This window comes from Ambystoma mexicanum, chromosome 1q (assembly GCF_040938575.1).
Source record: "Ambystoma mexicanum isolate Mex_15411 chromosome 1q, UKY_AmexF1_1, whole genome shotgun sequence".
Classification (NCBI taxonomy): Eukaryota; Metazoa; Chordata; class Amphibia; order Caudata; family Ambystomatidae; genus Ambystoma; species Ambystoma mexicanum.
In genome coordinates, this window is record NC_090922.1 from 808794399 (window position 1) to 808811889 (window position 17491).

Genomic DNA, 17491 nt, shown 5'->3' on the forward strand with positions numbered 1-17491 from the left:
GCAATCTCTCAATTTAGCGGCTTGGCTCCTGAGGTCATAGAGTTCTGGCATCTCCAACTTCCTCAGAGATGCATGCATATACTTCGAGAAGCAAGAAAGCCTAACCCCAGACATTGCTACTCCAATAAATGGAAACGCTTGTTCATCTGGTACAATTCCAAGAACATCAATCCCATTGACTGCTCGCCTATTCAGATTGTCCTATACCGGACTTGCCTACTAAACTCGGTCTAGTTTTCAATTCCCTAAAAGTCCACTTGGCTGCACTTTCAGCCTATACCAAGTCCCAGCGAAGGTGTCGTGGTGGAAGATCCCAATAATTAAAAGCTTTCATCGAAGGTGTTAAAGTAATTCATCCCCCTATTTCTAACCTGTCTTCCGGATGGGCTCTAAACATGGTATTAACCAGAACTTTGGGGTCTCCCTTTGAACCTATGCACAAGGCAAGCCTGAAAGCACTCACAAGACTGCCTTCCTACTGGCATTCACTTCAGTAAGAAGAGTCTGTGAACTACAGGCCCTTTCAATTCTACACTTTCTTCACAATTGAGAGAAGGTGGTTCTGCGCACTCACCCACAGTTTGCGCCCCAATTCATTTCTAAGTTCCATGTGAACCAGTTAATAGAACGACCCACATTCTTCCAGAACCCCACTAACGTGGCGGAAAGAAGCCTACACACACTGGATGTGCGCAGGCAGTCATGTACTGTCTGGAAAGAACTAAACCACTGTTAGGCAGAATTGCATGCAGTACCCTCTGGGACCACTACACACAATTAGGACTACAGGTGTTAGCCAAACCAACCTTTGTTAAAAGTCTGTACCACAGTTTTTGGTAGCGAGCTGAGCAGCCAAGCTTATCTCAAGAATGAATGTGAGCAGTACAATCACAGTGGTTCAAGTAGGCCCTTATACTCAAGGTTTCTTGGTAAAACACTTATTAATTTATTACACAATCATTTAGAAAACATTTCACCAATAGAAGACAACTTAATATTATATACCAATACACTTCAATACAAAACTCTAAGGTTTTGAGACAGTTTGAGCTCCCCTGAAATACGAGCAAAATGGCAGTTCAGTTACTTGGAAATGAGCAAAAGGGACACAAGTAAGTAGAATACATCACATATACTTATTAAACAGTGCAAATAGTTTGTTCACCAGAGGAGTCCAATTGAAGTCAATAGGCCAGGCCAAAGTCAATGGGCTAGTGTTCTGGATAGGAACAAGCAGTTCTGGTATCAAAAGGTAAAGTCTCTGCAAAAGCTCTCAGAAGTAGTTTAGGCGAAAAATAATAATTTTGTGGGTGACGAGCCGATTAGGCCTGCAAGTTGGGAAAGTTAAACTAACTTTCACCGCGAGAGTGGCGTTCTCTCAATTGGCACAGTACCTTAGTATGAAGAAACAAATGCAGCTGAAGTCGTGGTTCCTGCAGGTCTCACTGTCCCTGAGCCTCAGTCGTGGGGACAAGAGGGAGGACGTCGGCGGACTCCTGTACTGCACAGGATCATTGAAGAAAGCAAACAAGATGGAGTCACTTCAGTTCCAGTAGCTGTAGATTCAACACCACAAACTGGTGTCCCTCTCCCTGGTTAATCCTAACCAGCTTGAGAATGGTATCCAGTTGTCTTATGAATTGATTGGTCCCACCAACTCAAAGGAAGAAGCTGTCCTTGAAGGAGCTTCTCTGTGGAATGGAGTTTGGCAATTCGGACCTGCAGCAGGGCTTCACCAGGCAAACCAACGGTCCAGGAAGTTGCAGCAGCCGTCCTCTTCCAGCTCGTCTTCGGTTCTTTCGTTCCAGTGGTCGACTCTGCTTTCCAGTCCAAGAAACTCGCCTTTTAAACAGTTTTCTCCCTTTCACTCCAGCCTAGTTGTCACTCGCCCAGCAGCAGCAGGGTGGCTGTCCTTACCGGACAGTCAGCCAGCCAATCGCGCCAGAGTGCATTTGCGTCTCCTAGGAGACTAAGCACAGAGAGTTTCGGGCACCTCCCCCACTTCCTGCCCACCCCAGACACTCAGAAGCCAGGAGCAGTCTTCATTCCTGAAGCCCACCAAAGGAGCACAAACGAAGGGACCAGATCTGGTTTGGCACACAGACACAAACACTGGAAGGACCTTTCCAAAAAGAAATGGCGAAAAAAGACCGGGACCCCTTTAAACAAAGGGGCTTAAGGCGCCATCTTGAAAAACGTTACTCCTGTGATTTTTAGCTACTGGTGTTCGCGGTCAGGAAAAATCATGGTAGTTTGTTGTAAAACCAAGTCAATTTCACTTTACTTTCTCTAGGAAACAGTAGTTTATCCCAGAGAAGGTATCTAAACCTTTGGGAAGTCTAAAAGACATCCATGTGTCACTGCACTGAGGGTGCTGTGTAACACATGAAAAGATGTCTATTGAGTTGATTGAAACACCATGGTCAAAGAACACAAGTGAAAAACACACATCAAAATAAATGAGTGGGGGGGAAAAAGGCTCACTATTTCCAGGTAAATTAAGTCCTCAAAAATGCAGCAAAATTGCCTGGGTGTCTCTAAGGTGAAGGGAATTGGCTCATTTATGACAATTCTCCCTAACCACTAAGGAAAACAAACAAGTTTTTAATTTCAGTGGCGGTTGGTAGAGACGGGGATCCTGTCTTCAAATCTGCCGTCTCAAGATGGATTGTCAATTGCATCACTCTGCTACACTCTTGTCAAGAGATCTGCCCTTCAAGCCTAGAGCGCACACTACTCGGGGTACTGGGGCTTCCATAGCATTCATTGCAAATGATCCTCTCAAGTCCATTTGCAAAGTGGCAACCTGGAGTTCTGTACACACCTTTACAAAACACTATTGCCTAGACTCTCACTCTAGGTCTGATTCTCAGGTGGGACACGCAGTACTAAGACATCTTTTCACTACGGTTCCTTCCCACAGCCCACCACCAACTCCGGGTACTGCTCGCTAGTCTATGCACAGCATATGATTCAAGGCAGATATATTCACAAGCATCAGAAGACATGCATTGTTTTATTTTCTTTTATAGCGTACTGAACCCTGAGGTAGCTAGGCGCATAACTTGTGGAATTAGTTACATACATGGTATAAATACAAGTTACAGGAGTGAAAAAATATAATATACAGGTATTGCAGAAAGATTGCAAATTGGTGTTAGTTTGGAAGTAGAGGAAGTTAAAAGACCATGCAATAGAGATACAAAAAGATATTCGCAATAATATACAGATATTTACATGCAGATAGCAGTCAAAGGTAGATGCATTAGATTACGAGGTTTGTAGTGAGGACAAGATTGTAGAGAAGAGGCAGGATTTGACTTTGCACCGAAAGGGGTGAAAGGAGTGTTTGTTTCTGAGCTCTGGTGGCAGGGAGTTCCAAGTTTTGGCAGCATGGACTGGGAAGTTGGTTCCTCCTGATTTTGGAGTCTGTATTTAGGAGTGCTAAGACAGTGTGAGTACTTGGCTCTGGTGGGCCTGTATGTGGTTTTGGTGCTGAATCGGCCAGGTATTTGGGGGCGGTATTATTGAGACATTTGTGGGTGATCATGAGAGTTCTGAAAGTGATACTGTCTTTTATGGGAAGCCAATTGGCTGTCTGTCTGGCTTGGTATATGTGGTCTGTTCATGGGATATTGAGGGCTGCTCTGAGAGCGTTGTTTTGCAGGACTTAGAGTTTCTGAATGTTTTCCTTGCTGGTGCCTAGGTGTTAGGTAGTTGCAGTAGTCAAGTTTTGAAAGTATCAACGCTCTCGCTAGTATGCTATAGCTTTGTGATAAGAACGGTCTACAGGCGGTAATTAGTTTAGTTGTATAGGCTGAAGAGGACGCTGTGGCGTTAAGATGTTGAGATAGGGTGGAGTCGAGGTAGACCCCCTAATGTTTGGCGTTTTTTGAGACCTTGTTGTTTCCGTCTATATTGAGAGTTGTATTGTGGGTTAAGTTTGAGGCGTTGTTTGGTGCGAATAAGTAGCTCGGTTTGTCATCGTTTAGACAATGCCCGTGTTTGGCCATCCAGTCTTGAATTTTGCTATAGATTTGGTTTAGGCGGGAGGAGTCATTATTGTAGGAGCCTGAGAGCGTGATGAGAATAGGAGTATCATCAGCGTAGTTTGTGTATGGGACGCTCGTCTAGGAGGTCAAATAACATCTTGGTGAAGATGTTACATAGGGTGGGGGGGGACGCAAGAGCCTTGGGGTACTCCACAGGCGATGGGTGAAGGGTCTGCTGAGGATGTGTCAGAGAAGAGACTCCTGAATCTTTCAGCTAGAAAGGATTGGATCGATTTTGCTGCATTGGGAGAGAAGGATGCTGATGTTAATATGCTGTGGCCAAGTAAATCAAAGGCCGCCGAGAGATCAAGCAGCAGCAGTAGGAGGAGGTATGGGTGTCCTTTGTCCTTACCATAATAGCATTTCTGATGATTGTATCTGCTTAGATTCACATGCCCCCACCCTTCCTCCCCGCTCAGATGGAAGGAACATAGACATCTTACTACTTCTCTTTCTGTACTCACGATGGTCATAAGGCTCCCTCAAAGCAGAATGAATTCAATTGGCGGGACCGTGATGCGTGAGGGATTTTGGGTACACTACACGTCACTTTAGGGATAGTGTTACAGGCACGCCCATGTCGATGTCCGCTTTCGATCCTCGAAAGATGAGATCCAATCCTCTGCGGTTACCACTAGATTTGTGTTTCAGTGTTTATTTTGACCATTTTTATAACAATTTGTACTGATTCTACAGCCTCCTTCTTCCTAAAATAAGCCGGGCTGCTCTTTCTACGCTACCCTGAACTGGTACAGCCCTATACTAATAGTGGAGTCTTGTACTGCCTCAGTTGAATGGTTTTACTAAGCCCTTAGTTGGACTTCATTAAAGTTGTCCTAACACTCTGTCCATGCTTACTCATTCTCAGGTCGTACAGCCTTATACTAAGAGTGGAAATTGTATACTGCCTCGATGTTTTTTTAGAAAAAATTTCCTAACAGCTAACCTCTGAGAGCCCCCTGTTGATTAGAAGTAGGCTGGTCTCCTAAAGTCTGTCCACCAGGCCCGATTCTTGAAATCAATCTTAACAGGAAGTATGTCCGAGCATGATGTGAGTGGTTCATGTAAGTCTACACATAGCACTCCTAATAATAGAAGATGGGCACTATGTATTAGTTATTTAGGTATTTGACACAGTCGTGGCAATGCAAAACCACAGGTAAGAAAAACTAAAACATGCACTATTATATGCACACTCGCCTTGGTGTGCTCTTCTAAAAGCACTGATACTTAACTTTTAAAATGGAAACCGTTTTCAGAATACTGCATATGTAGTAAAGAAAGGGAATAAAAAAACCACGTAAGTGATAATCAACAAAGAACTGATAGCCTAAAAAGGCAGTTAGAAACACCATACTTACCTTAGCGTTTACTTGCACAGTTCTGTGTCCTGCATAATTCTATGCAAGGTTAATGTGAGAATTGAAGACAACATATTTAACTTCAGGTTCCTTAGTATGGTCTCCATGCTAATACCCGCTTGAATTTGTGTGGAATGAACACCAGAATGCAAGTCCTCCCCACTTGTTAAGGTGGTGTATATGAAAGGCATGTTTTGCAGCAAATTATAGACCCTAATCGTTCACCCTGAATCTGCTTGTTCTGTAGGCTGGAAACTCATCTGACCCCAGAGATGTTCAGAACGCCGCTGCACGAAATTGCTTTGAGCATTAAGCTGCTTCGCCTGGGAGGAATTGGTAATTTCCTGTCCAAAGCCATCGAGCCACCACCATTGGATGCAGTCATCGAAGCAGAGCATACGCTGAGAGGTAATGGGGAGATTGTTTTTGGGGAGCAAGGAAAGTTTTCATGGAAATTTACCAGATACCTGTTTAAGTTGCTGGCCCATTTGATGTCTCAATGTTTGGGAAACTGCTTCCCAAACATTGAGGGAAAAGTGAACTGCCTCTGGTATGTTGTAACAAGGCCTAATGCTTTTCCCTAAATAGCCCTTGCCTTCTAAAGTGTATCAATGGGACTAGTCCTTTCTATTTTTAGTATAAACTGTGGAATACAGAGGGTGTTAGTTGGGTCTGTCCGCCTCACTTTATCTAGGTATCTTTGCCCTGTTTTCATTGCCGTTTGTTGGAAAGTTTTTCTTCGGGGAGCCCACCGAACAAGCGGAGGCAAATAATCATCCTCCTCCCTGGCATCCTTCATCTCCATCCACTCCACCGAGGGATGAGAGGGGAACGGAGCTGGCAGGGATGGATGACGGCGTCAGTGGTGATAACGGGACGGATCTCCTTTCACCCGCCCTCCCCTGCCGCAAACGAAATTGGCTCCTTTCATGCCATGATCGCCAGGGCATGGGAGCTGTTCCAGCTATGCCCCGAAGAGCAGAAGGAGGGTTTCCTCCACCAATGACGGGAGGCCAATAGGCAGACTGTTCTCTCAGTCCCGTTACTGGATGAAATCTGGGACGAAGGACTCGCTGCTGAAGAACCTGTCCACGGCTCCTGCGAAGAGGGACTAGTACAAGTAGTAGTACCGGGTCCCAGACTCCGTCCCTATGTGGCTCAGAGCACAGCTGTCCCCGGATTCGGTGGTCTCCGCGGCGGCCAAGAAGAAATCGGCTGGGGCGACGGCATTAACTTGCTCTTCCCCACTGGACGGCGAGGGGAAGAAGGTGGACGTCATGGGACGACGACCATCAAAGCGGCCAATGCCCTCGCGATCGTGGCACGCTACGACAAGGAGCTGTGGTTCAAGATCGCTCCCCTCCTGGACTTCCGCCCTCTTGTCGTCTGGGAGGAAGCCCTTGAAATCCTGCAGGAAGGCGAGATGTGTCATGATCACAGGCCAGTTCGTAGGTTAATAGCCTTAAGGGTTAATTCCAGGCAGATAGTGGTGTTGCCCCGGGATAGGCAGGTAATTTCCATTTGAATCAATAGGACTTCCTGTTTTCCTGCAATGGCCGCCTCTTTGCGCCATCCAGAGACTACTCTCACAGGTCTAGTCTATTTCAGTATTTTCCTATATATTGCAGGTTCACCTGGAGACTTGCGCTTCGCGTCATTGACTGCTTGCAGTACTAACGCTTACCGCGGTCTCTCAGGAAGTTCCTCAGCTGTTTCCAGTCGGAGCCCTTGCCCCTAGTTTTCTACCGTTTTCTCCTTCCCCGCCTTCCTTCCATTTAGTCTAGTTCCAGCCCTTACATTTTATTCTCTTTTCCGTTGTGTTGTGAAACTTCTCCTCAGTGAATACCGGGAGGGATACTGGAACAATTTGCAAGTATTCTTTTGTGGTGGTGTTGTAATTGCGAAGGTTTAGTCTCTAGTATTCTTATGCTAGTCGGTGTGTGTGTTTTTTTTTTTTTTTGTCACTGTTTACACGGCGAATTTCTAGTCACAGTTGACCGTTGTAACTGCCGGCAAGGAGCGCACGCAGCTGTTGCATTATTACCCGAGCGGCTAGTGTTTTCAAGGGGCGCTACTCTACTCGATGAGTCAAACATATAATTGTCTGCTTGTTGTTAGTTCGAGTGGAGCTGCCTCTGACATTTAGGCATTGTTTTCAGGCTATTGTGTATTTGCTGTTTATATTAAAATAACAAAATTTCTCCTCAGCCAAGTTGATAAATGTCATTTACCCGAACATTACTCGATAGTCAATCCCTTATATGTATATTTTCTGTAACATTAGGTGGAGGGTTATTACACTCACTACCGTTGGTTAGTATAGGGTTATTTCTTTTCCCTTAATCTTCACTTAGGTATTTAGGATAAGAGGTGACTAGAGTTTGGGTTTTTCCTCATGTTCTAGAACTCTCAAGTCATCTTACCCCCTTTAGTGTTGCTGCCTCCATTATACCAACGTTCTTCAGGACTTGCGCCCCTGTGTGAAAACAGGATGGAGAGCTCATAAAAAATAATTATCAGGTGAGCCTGGGGGTATACTTGGGGACTAAAATCCTAAACGGTCTGTTGAAAGAGAAATTCCCAGGGGGTGGATATTAAGGAAAGTTATTGTTTGATGTTTCCACAGTAATTCTCTGTTCCTTGAAGAAAGGATTGGTAAAGATCTCTCAGGGCGTTCCCGCAGAGTTCAGGTAAGCGTTACACGATGGCTTCGAACCGCGCCATCACGGTGGCCACGGACATTGCAGACACTGGCTTTCGCCAGATGGGAAACAGCGTTTGCCTTCGCCGGCGCGCTTGGCTCAAGGCCACAGATTCCCATCCGGACGTGCAGACCAGGGTACTGGACATGCCCTTTGACAGGAACAACCTGTTCGGCAAGGCAGTGGACGACTCACTGTAGGCCGTCAAGGCGGACACCGAGACGGCCCGGGCTTTGGGTTCTCTCCATCGACGGCCATCCTTTCGGACCTCCGGAGGCAAGTCTCAAGGTGCCTCCTAAGGATTCGGCGGCAGTTCCGTGTCGTACCGCCAGGCGGCCTGCTCCTCGTCTCAGGAAGCCTACAGAGGCCACAGCAAGGCCTGAGGACGCCATCGTCGCCAAGGTGGCAAGGCCTCGGCGAAGCAAGACTGAACTGGCCGTGATGTCTGGTCCCACCCGAGCACCCTTGTTAGAGGCCGGATTGCGCATTTCGTCAGCGTGTGGGAGTCCATCTCCACCGACTGTTGGGTGCTAGATGCCCTGGCCCACGGGCACACTCTGGAGTTCCAAAGAAAGTGTCCTTGTCTACCACCTGTGGCCAGGAAGGAAAACCACATGCCACAGCTGCTTCTGGAGGTAAAAGCAATGCTAAAAAAGGGTGCGATAGAACTCGTCCCGAAGAGGCTCTGGGGCATAGTCGTGGTACTTTCTCATCCGAAAGAAGACTGGCGGCTGGAAGCCCATCCTAGACCTTTGCCGCTTCAAACAAATACATCAAGTCCTAGAAGTTCCGGATGGTCACCCTTCAGCACGTGCTGGGACTTGGAGGATGCCTACTTCCACATCCCCGTACACAAAGGAGATCGAAAGTTCCTACGATTCGTGGTCCAAGGGCGACACTACCAGTTCGAGGCCCTGCACTTCGGGTTGAAGTCAGCGCTGAGGGTCTTCAAGTGCCTGGCACTGGTGGGGGCGAGGCTGTGCCTGCCAGGGATCCACGTATACCCCTTCCTGGACGATTGGCTCATCCGAACAAAGTCAAGAGAACTTGCCGTCGATCACACAGCGAAGACCGTCCGCCTGCTCTCGGATCTGGGATGCTCACTCAACTTCGTGAAATCCCACTTGGTACCGTCACAAGACTCCCTCTTGGTAGACGTTACAAGAGAGCCAGACTCGACAGTGGCGGGGTTGGCTTCACCGTCGGAAAGGATGAAGGCCATCCTGGGCAAGGTACAACAGCTGTTGACCATGGAAGTGGCCAGGGTGAGGTCCGTCAAGTCCCTGCTCAGCATGTCATCGTGCATCTACCTTGTGTGTCTATGCAGGTTGCGGATGCGACCACTGCAAGAGTTCCTCGACGCCCGTTGGATGCAAGCGGCGGGCAGCTTTGAAGACAAGAGCTCCCTTAACGAGATGTCCCGTCAAGCATTCCGGTGGTGGGGTGCCCGCTCGCACCTCGCAGCAGGCATGGACTTCCAGGCCCCAGCGCATCGGGAGACACTGACGACGGATGTCTCCCTGGAGGGATGGGGAGCACACACCGGAGATCTCCACGCAAGAGGCCTTTGGCTACAGGAGGAGAGGTCCCTGCACATCAACGTCCTGGAGCTCCGGGCTGTGTTCTGGGCCCTCAGGTCTTTCCTTCTGTGCCTCAAGGGCAAAGTGGTACGGATCTTCACCGACAACACCACCTCAATGTTCTACAGCTGGTAGCAGGGGGGGGCACCAGATCCCCAGCCCTATCCAAGGAAGTGCAGGATCTGTGGCATTGGACCGTCGCCCAGGGGATGTTCCTGGTACCTTTTCATCTGGCAGGAGTGAAAAACACTGTTGCCGACTTCTTCAGCAGGGAGCTGCACTCTTGCCACGAGTAGGAGCTTTGGCAGGATCAAGTGGATCTCCTATTCCGACAATGGTGCAGTCCCCAGATTGACCTGTTAGCGATGGCGGCGAACAGCAAGTGCCGGAGGTTCGCGAGCAGGTTTCCCCACCCCGGGAGCAGGGGCGATGCATTCGCCTTCCCCTGGGACGGCCTGTTCCTGTATGCGTTCTCACCATTGCCGTTGCTTCTGCGACTCATCAATCAACTCAGACGGTCCCGGTGCAGGATGATCCTCGTCGCACTGGCGTGGCCGAGGCAGATATGGTTCTCGGACCTTCTGGACTTGTCAGCGTCCCCTCCACCCCCTGCAGTCAAACTGCCGATGGACGTGGATCTTCACGCCAGGGAAGGAGGCGCCATCCTACATCACGACCCGGGATTTCTGAACCACTGGCCTGGCTCCTGCAGCACTAGAGTTCGGAGGCTACGATATCCCGGCAGACTGCAAGGAGGTATTTGCAAAGGCCAGGGCGTCCTCAACTCTTAAGTGCTATTGACATAAGTGGAAGAGGTTCTCTGTCTGGTGCCTTGCACAGAAGATCAACCCTCTACGGATTATGGCCCCTCAAGTGCTGCCACACTTGCTGTGGCTGGCGAAGGCGGGGCTGGCACATGCCTCCATCAAGATCCACCTGGTGGTTATCTCCCGCTACACCAGAACTCTGGGGCGGTCATCGCTGTGGTCTCACCGCCTGGTGGAGGAGTTCATGAAAGGACTGTTCCGCTCGTTCTCGCCGATGAACGCTCCGGCCCCGTGGTGGGAGCTCAATGTGGTGCTGACCAGGCTCATGGGATCCCCATTCCAGCCCTTGCACTCGGCACCACTGAAGTTCCTATCGTGGAAGACAGCGTTTCTTGTGGCCATCACCTTCACACGACCGGTGGGAGAGATCCAGGCCCTCTCCTGTAAACCTCCATATCTGACATTCCACGAGACGAGGGTAGTGCTGAGGACGCACCCCTCCTTCATGCCCAAGGTGCCGTCGGACTTCTATCTCAACGAGCCCTTGGTGCTACCTGTTTTCTTCCTATCGCCGGATGTGACTAGAGCGATCAAGTTCTATGTGGACCGCACGAAGAGTCTTCGGAAGACATCACTGCTGTTTGTAAACTTTGGACCTATGAACCAAGGGAAGGGCCTCTCGAAGGCTTCCATTTCCAGATGGCTCTCCGGCTGCATCATGCACTGTCACTGGTTGGCAAACCGACAGTTGCCCGGCTGTCCGAGAGCCCATTCAACCAGAGCGATCGCTGCTACCACAGCGTTCTTGTCTGGTGTGCCCCTGCTGGACATCTGCAGGGCTGCTACGTGGAGGTCGACGCACACCTTCACAAGATTCTACTGCGCCTCTAGGTGGCGGCAGAGGTGGTAGCTTCTCAGAAATGTGCCGATTCCCTCTACCTTAGACACCCAGCAACTCATCAATCAACTCAGATTCCAGGGAAGAGTCCAAAGTCGGCCAGGCAGTGCTGTGCAACCTGTTCGCTTGAAGGTGAGTTTGGTGAGGAGGGAAGAGATGCTTAATGTTGAGCCTTGCCACCTCCCGTGGTTGTGCATGTGTGTACTGCTATGTATTCTTGTATTCATGACATGTGATTCCATACCAGACCCCATGCTGGAGAAGGAACAAGTTACTTACCTGTAACTGTTGTTCTCCAGCATAGGTCTTGCATGGATTCAAATGCAAACCCTCCCTCCAACCCCTCTGTGACTCTTTTCTTGGTCCTACTGCCACTTTAGGTGCTACCAAATCTGAAGATGGCTGCCAGAGGAGGAGCTTAGGTAGAGGGCAGTCATTGGCTGGGGGCAGTATGACCAAGAGACGAGTGATTGGTTATTAGTAGAAAGTTCAGAAACAAACTGTTTTTTTCTTTACTGAGGATTCCCAGCCTGAAGACGGGGAATATTCAGGAGCATGTGAATCCATGCCAGTCCCATGCTGGAGAACAACAGTTACAGGTAACTAACTTGTTCCGTCCTGGGCCTCAGTCATGGGGACAAGAGGGAGGACATTGGGGGACTCCTGCACTAGGACTGTCAAAACTGGCAACCAGCAAACTTCACTTTCGGTGGCTGTTTCGCAATTCAGCTCCTTGTGGTACAGCACATAGCAATAAGCGTGGTTCCTGGCTGTCAAAGTAGACTGTCCTTTCTTCTGGGGTCCTGCACTCTGCTGAGGGGGCTCAGGCTTGGTCAGTCCTGCTTCGTGGGAGTCGAGAGGAGCTTCCAAAAAGCTTTAGGCCAGCTTAAATGTAACGCACACAATTTGGTGTCCCTCTCCCTGGCTATACGGTTTCCTGCAGCAACTCTGAGGAAATTCAACCAGCTCAGAGATGGGTGTCCAGGTGGCTTACTTGGGAGTTGATTGGTCCCACCAACTCAGTGGGAGAAGTCGTCCTTGCAGGGCTTATCTGTCTATGCAAATTTGGCAAGTAGTCACTGCAGCAGGGCTTCACCGGGCAAGCCAACAGCCCAGGAGTTGCAGCAGGCGTCCTCTTCAAGCTCTTAGTCGGTTCCTTCGTCCAGTGGTTGACTCTGCCTTCCCAGCCAAAAGACTTGCCTTTTATTCAGTTCTCTGCCATTCATTTCAGCCTAGCTGTCGCTCACCCAGCAGGGTGGCTGTCCTTGCCGGACAGCCAGCCAATCATCACAGAGTGCATTTGAGTCTCCTAGGAGACGAAGCACAGGGAGTTTCGGGCACCTCCCTCAGTCCCTGCCTACCCCAGACACTCGGGCGCCAGAGGCGGGTTTCTCTCAGAAACCGTGCCAAAGGCGAAATGAACAAAGAGACCAAACTTGGTTTGGCGAGCAGAGAAACTCTCTAGAAGACCTGGCAAAAAAGGCCGGGCATCATTTTAGCAAAGATGGCTGTATGCAATTTTGAAAAAGATGGCTCCCGCAGTTATTTTACCAGAGCCGCGAACTGACGTAGTAAATGCAAACCAAGGTAGTTCAAAATTAAACGACTGGCACTAGCCAGTGAATTGAGGAAATGGTAACACATATTCTGATGTTTGTTAATCTGCTTAGAATCACATGCTGTGCATAGGTCCGACATCCAGTGGTCACTGCGGAGTATTGCATTTTGTTTTTCGTAGTCGAAAAGGGGACGTCGACAAGGCGTGTCTGTAACACTATCCCTATAGTGACGTGCGTTGTACCCACAATCCCTCACGCGTCGAGGTCCCTCAGATTGTTTTTTTCCGCCCAGTTTCTGGTCGCCTTTCGCGGAGCTCCTAGAGAGACATTGCTATACTTACCACGGACCTCGGTCCTTTTGTCATAACTTAATATACTGGTAACGATCCCTCCCCCTCGACGTTAGCTGTGAAGCTGTTTCTCCGCCGAACTATTTTCGACGGAGAGGAAGAGCGGAGGAGATCCTTCGGCGCTGCCGAACACGTGGCCTGGCCTCGACGGCCAACTTACAGTAGGGAGAGTGGGGGTTAGAACTTTTTCTCTTCTCTTTGAGAATGTCTTTCTTTCTCCCTTTTCTTTCCCTTGGGGTTGTTATCGCCAGCTATTATTGCCTCAGCTATGGAGAGGACACCATTTAAGTTTTGCCCACGCTGCAGGGGCAAATATACTTGGAAAGATAAGCACAAGCTCTGTAATCGTTGCTTACCCCTCGATCACATAGAGAACAGCTGCGCAGCCTGCAAGCTCTTAAAACCCAGGACTCTTAAAGAACGTAGGGTTAAGAGGTGGGCGGACTACGCGATGTCGAAGTCAGTTTCCTCACCCGCTGCCGCTGTTACTGAAAGTGACGAGGAGTGCGATAACTCGACGTCCGTTACGGAAGTCATGAACCCCCAGAAGGAGCGCTCACGCTCCTCGTCGTCCGTCCCCGGCCCCGACGGGCTCGGCTCACGCCCTGCTTATGGGGATGAACACCCCGGCGACAAGGACGCACACAAACCCCATAAGGCTAAACACACTACCCACGGCTCTTCTTCGTCGAGAACGAAGGATCCATCAGCGCCGAAGGGGACGCAGGGCACTCCGGCGTCTACCGCAGACCGTAAAGGTCACAAGCCCCACCCGCAAACGCAGCCGCGACCAGCGATTGGGCTTCCATCTAACACGGGCGCTACCCCAAAAACATCCGACGCAACGCTCCATAGAGCGACCGTCGAGGTACAACGCGCAACGCACACAACGTCGACACCAAAGCCCTCGACGGACAAAATCGTGGCCGAGAGCCTAGCGAGAATTGTCGCCGAAGACGAACGTACGCGGACGACGAAACAAACGTCGAATACCGCGTCGAAAAAACACAAAAGTAGCCAGGAACTGCCCCTTTCTCCAAAGGATGCTTCCGAACTACCTGAAGGCTTTTCAGAAGGGGACGGGAACCTCTCGTCGACGTTGTGGGAGCGTTCGAAACGATTCGAAGGCGAAAACACTAATTTCCCCCCTCTAGACTATTCAGGGGTACCCCATGAGTCCCTTGAAAGACTCCATTCTTGCATGGAGAAAATGGAAAGGTTTTTAGGAAACCAAGACCCACCCACTCGCAAAAGAGAATGGCCACAGGATGACCCTAGAGTCAAGATTCCTAGGCTGGTTGACCTCACTGAGGAGGAGCAATACCTCCAAGAAGATGAGTGTTTGGGTGGAGAAGAAGAGGTAGAACTTGAGGAAGAGGGGTTCGAAGAAGATCCTTACACCACTCCTACAGGGTTTGAAGAGGATACAGCTACCTCGCAGCCCTGGCATTCACCGTCAGTGCAGCCTTGGCAATCCCCATCAGTACATTCAGACCCTGATGCCTTTCTCCCTTCTCCTCTCAAGGATTCACATGGGAACTCCTCTCCCATAGATGACCAACCTTCCCTCAATGCACTATTGCGCAAGGCAGCAGCGCATTTTGAGATTGATACAGGGGAAACTCTTCCAGACATTGACTTTGTAGAAAAAGTCATCAAAGAAAAAGCCCCTGTTAGCCAATCTATTCCACTCCTGGCTTCTATTAAAAGAAGAATTTCTCCTTCCCTTACTAACCCAGCTTTAGTAAGAGGGGTCAACCCTAGAATAGAAAAGCTCTTCAGCCCTTCATCCTCTGACCCTTTATACATCAGAGGACACTCTATTCCGGACTCCCTTGTGGTTACCAACACAAGAAAAAGAGCAGGGGTGCCACTGTCCACTAGTGAAGCACCTCCAGACAAAGAAGGCAAAAAACTCTACGCACTGGGGAAGAGAATCACGACCTCCGCCGCCTTCTCTACTAGAATTGCTAATAACAACTCACTTTTAGCTAGCTACGCAGATGCACAGTGGAACAAGCTGCGCAGCGAAGCAGAGGAAGCACCTGAACCTCTGCGTTCTCGCCTGCTAGCTATAATATCAGAGGGCACACTGGTAAACCAGGGCATCGTTAAAAACTCCCTAGATGCCGCTGAGACGGCTGGCCGCTCCCTAGTGCAGGGAATACTTCTCAAGCGCCACGTTTGGCTACGCAATTCAGGTTTTAAGCCCGAAACCCAAGCCTCCCTCATAAATAAACCCATTGAACAGACGCATCTGTTTGGGAAAGCAGTAGATGAGGCCCTAGAACATGCTAAAAAAGAGTTTGATACCATCAAGACTCTTGATCAAATTTCTAGGCCCCCTAACAGGCGAGGCTATGGTAATAAACGCTCCTTTCGTGGCCAAAGACAGCAGCAGAACCAACAACAACAATATTACTCTGCCTCCAACTGGCCCACCAACCAGGGTAACACCCAGTTCAGTCAAAGAGGCCAACGCCGTGGCAAAGGAAGAGGTCGTGGCTCCAGCCCCAGAGGTTCCACGCCCAATACCAGCAAATGACCCGAAAATTCGGGTCCCCTCCCATGCATCACCGGTCGGGGGCCGGCTAACATCGTTCCTTTCAGCATGGGAGGGAATCACGTCAGACCGTTGGGTATTATCCACCATAGCCCACGGATACTGCATCGAGTTCAACGGTTCCCCGAAGTACAAACCCCCACGGAACCGGCGCATGACACCGCAACACCTCTCCATTCTTCTTCAAGAGGTGGAAGAACTACTGAAGAAAGAAGCTATAGAGCCCGTCCCCCTATCACAGGTAACAGAAGGTATTTATTCAGTGTACTTCCTTGTACCCAAAAAGGACTTAACCATGCGCCCTGTATTAGATCTGCGCCCAGCGAACATATTTGTCAAACCCCAAAAGTTTCGTATGGTGACCTTACAGGAGGTAATCCCACTGTTATCACAAGGGGATTACATGACAACACTGGACATGAAAGATGCATACTTTCATATTTTAATGTTGACATCGCACAGAAAATACCTCCGGTTCAAAATAGAGGACAAACACTACCAGTTCAGAGTACTACCCTTCGGGATAGCATCTGCACCAAGGGTATTCACGAAAGTACTGGCAGTGGCAGCGGCCCACCTGCGCAGATTATCCATCCCGGTATACCCTTACCTCGACGACTGGCTCATAACAGGGGATTCTTACGAAACATGCTTCTCCAATACCCAAAAGACCGTAGACCTTTTGTCCCAACTGGGCTTCTCCATCAACGAAAAGAAGTCCAGCTTAGACCCCAGCCAAACCAAACAATTCCTAGGGGCTCTAATTCGAACAAAGGACGGCCTCGTATTCCCCTCCAACGAGAGGGTCCAAAACATGCTGTTTCAAATTCCCCATTATGTAGCAGGCCGAGAGGTGACGGTACACAAAGCAATGCGCTTGCTAGGGATGATGGCGTCATGTATATATTTGGTACCTCACGCGCGCCTGCGCATGCGCCCAATGCAAGAGTGGCTCTACAGCCAGTGGTGTCAGGCCAGCGGACAATGGGACGATCTAGTGGTGGTCTCGCAGGCCTTGGTTCTCTCGCTGCGGTGGTGGACAAAAGAAAACCTGTTATTAGGGAAAACTTTTGCCACACCCGCAGTGGAAGCCACTCTAACCACAGACGCATCCCTTACAGGATGGGGGGCTCACCTATCCCATCAAACGGCACACGGAGTGTGGACTCCGAGTTTAGCATCCAAGCATATAAACCTGCTGGAACTACTAGCGGTGTTCAAAGCACTGAAAGCCTTTCAGGAACACTTACAAGGAAAGACAGTGATGGTCCTCACAGACAGCACCACAGCCATGTACTACCTCAACAAGCAAGGGGGCACTCACTCTCCAGGACTGTCCAAGCTGTCCCAGAATATATGGAAGTGGGCTCTCAAACACAACATGTTCCTACTAGCACAACATGTACCAGGGGAACTCAATCTGCTAGCAGACAAACTCAGCAGAGACTTCCCCCTGCCCGAAGAGTACGAATGGCATTTGCACGAAGACATCGTCTTAGACATCTTCACGCAATGGGGATTCCCGGAAATAGACCTGTTCGCAACCCTGGAGAACTCACAATGCCAAAGTTACGCCTCCAGGTACCCCCAGAACCAGTCCAAGGGGAACGGTCTGTCGGTTCAATGGTCAGGGAAATTTGTTTACGCCTTTCCCCCGAC

At 49.5% G+C, this 17491-nt stretch overlaps 1 protein-coding gene across 2 annotated transcripts in view; it reads left to right on the forward strand.

Moving 5' to 3' along the window:
- The window catches only part of DHX9 (DExH-box helicase 9), a 745262-nt gene that overhangs the window by 554804 nt on the left and 172967 nt on the right, over positions 1 to 17491 (forward strand). For both annotated transcript variants that reach the window (XM_069641409.1, XM_069641410.1), the window contains one exon: positions 5661 to 5821. In XM_069641409.1, coding sequence (XP_069497510.1) covers positions 5661 to 5821 — 161 coding nt within the window. The remainder of the gene's footprint in view (positions 1 to 5660; positions 5822 to 17491) is intronic.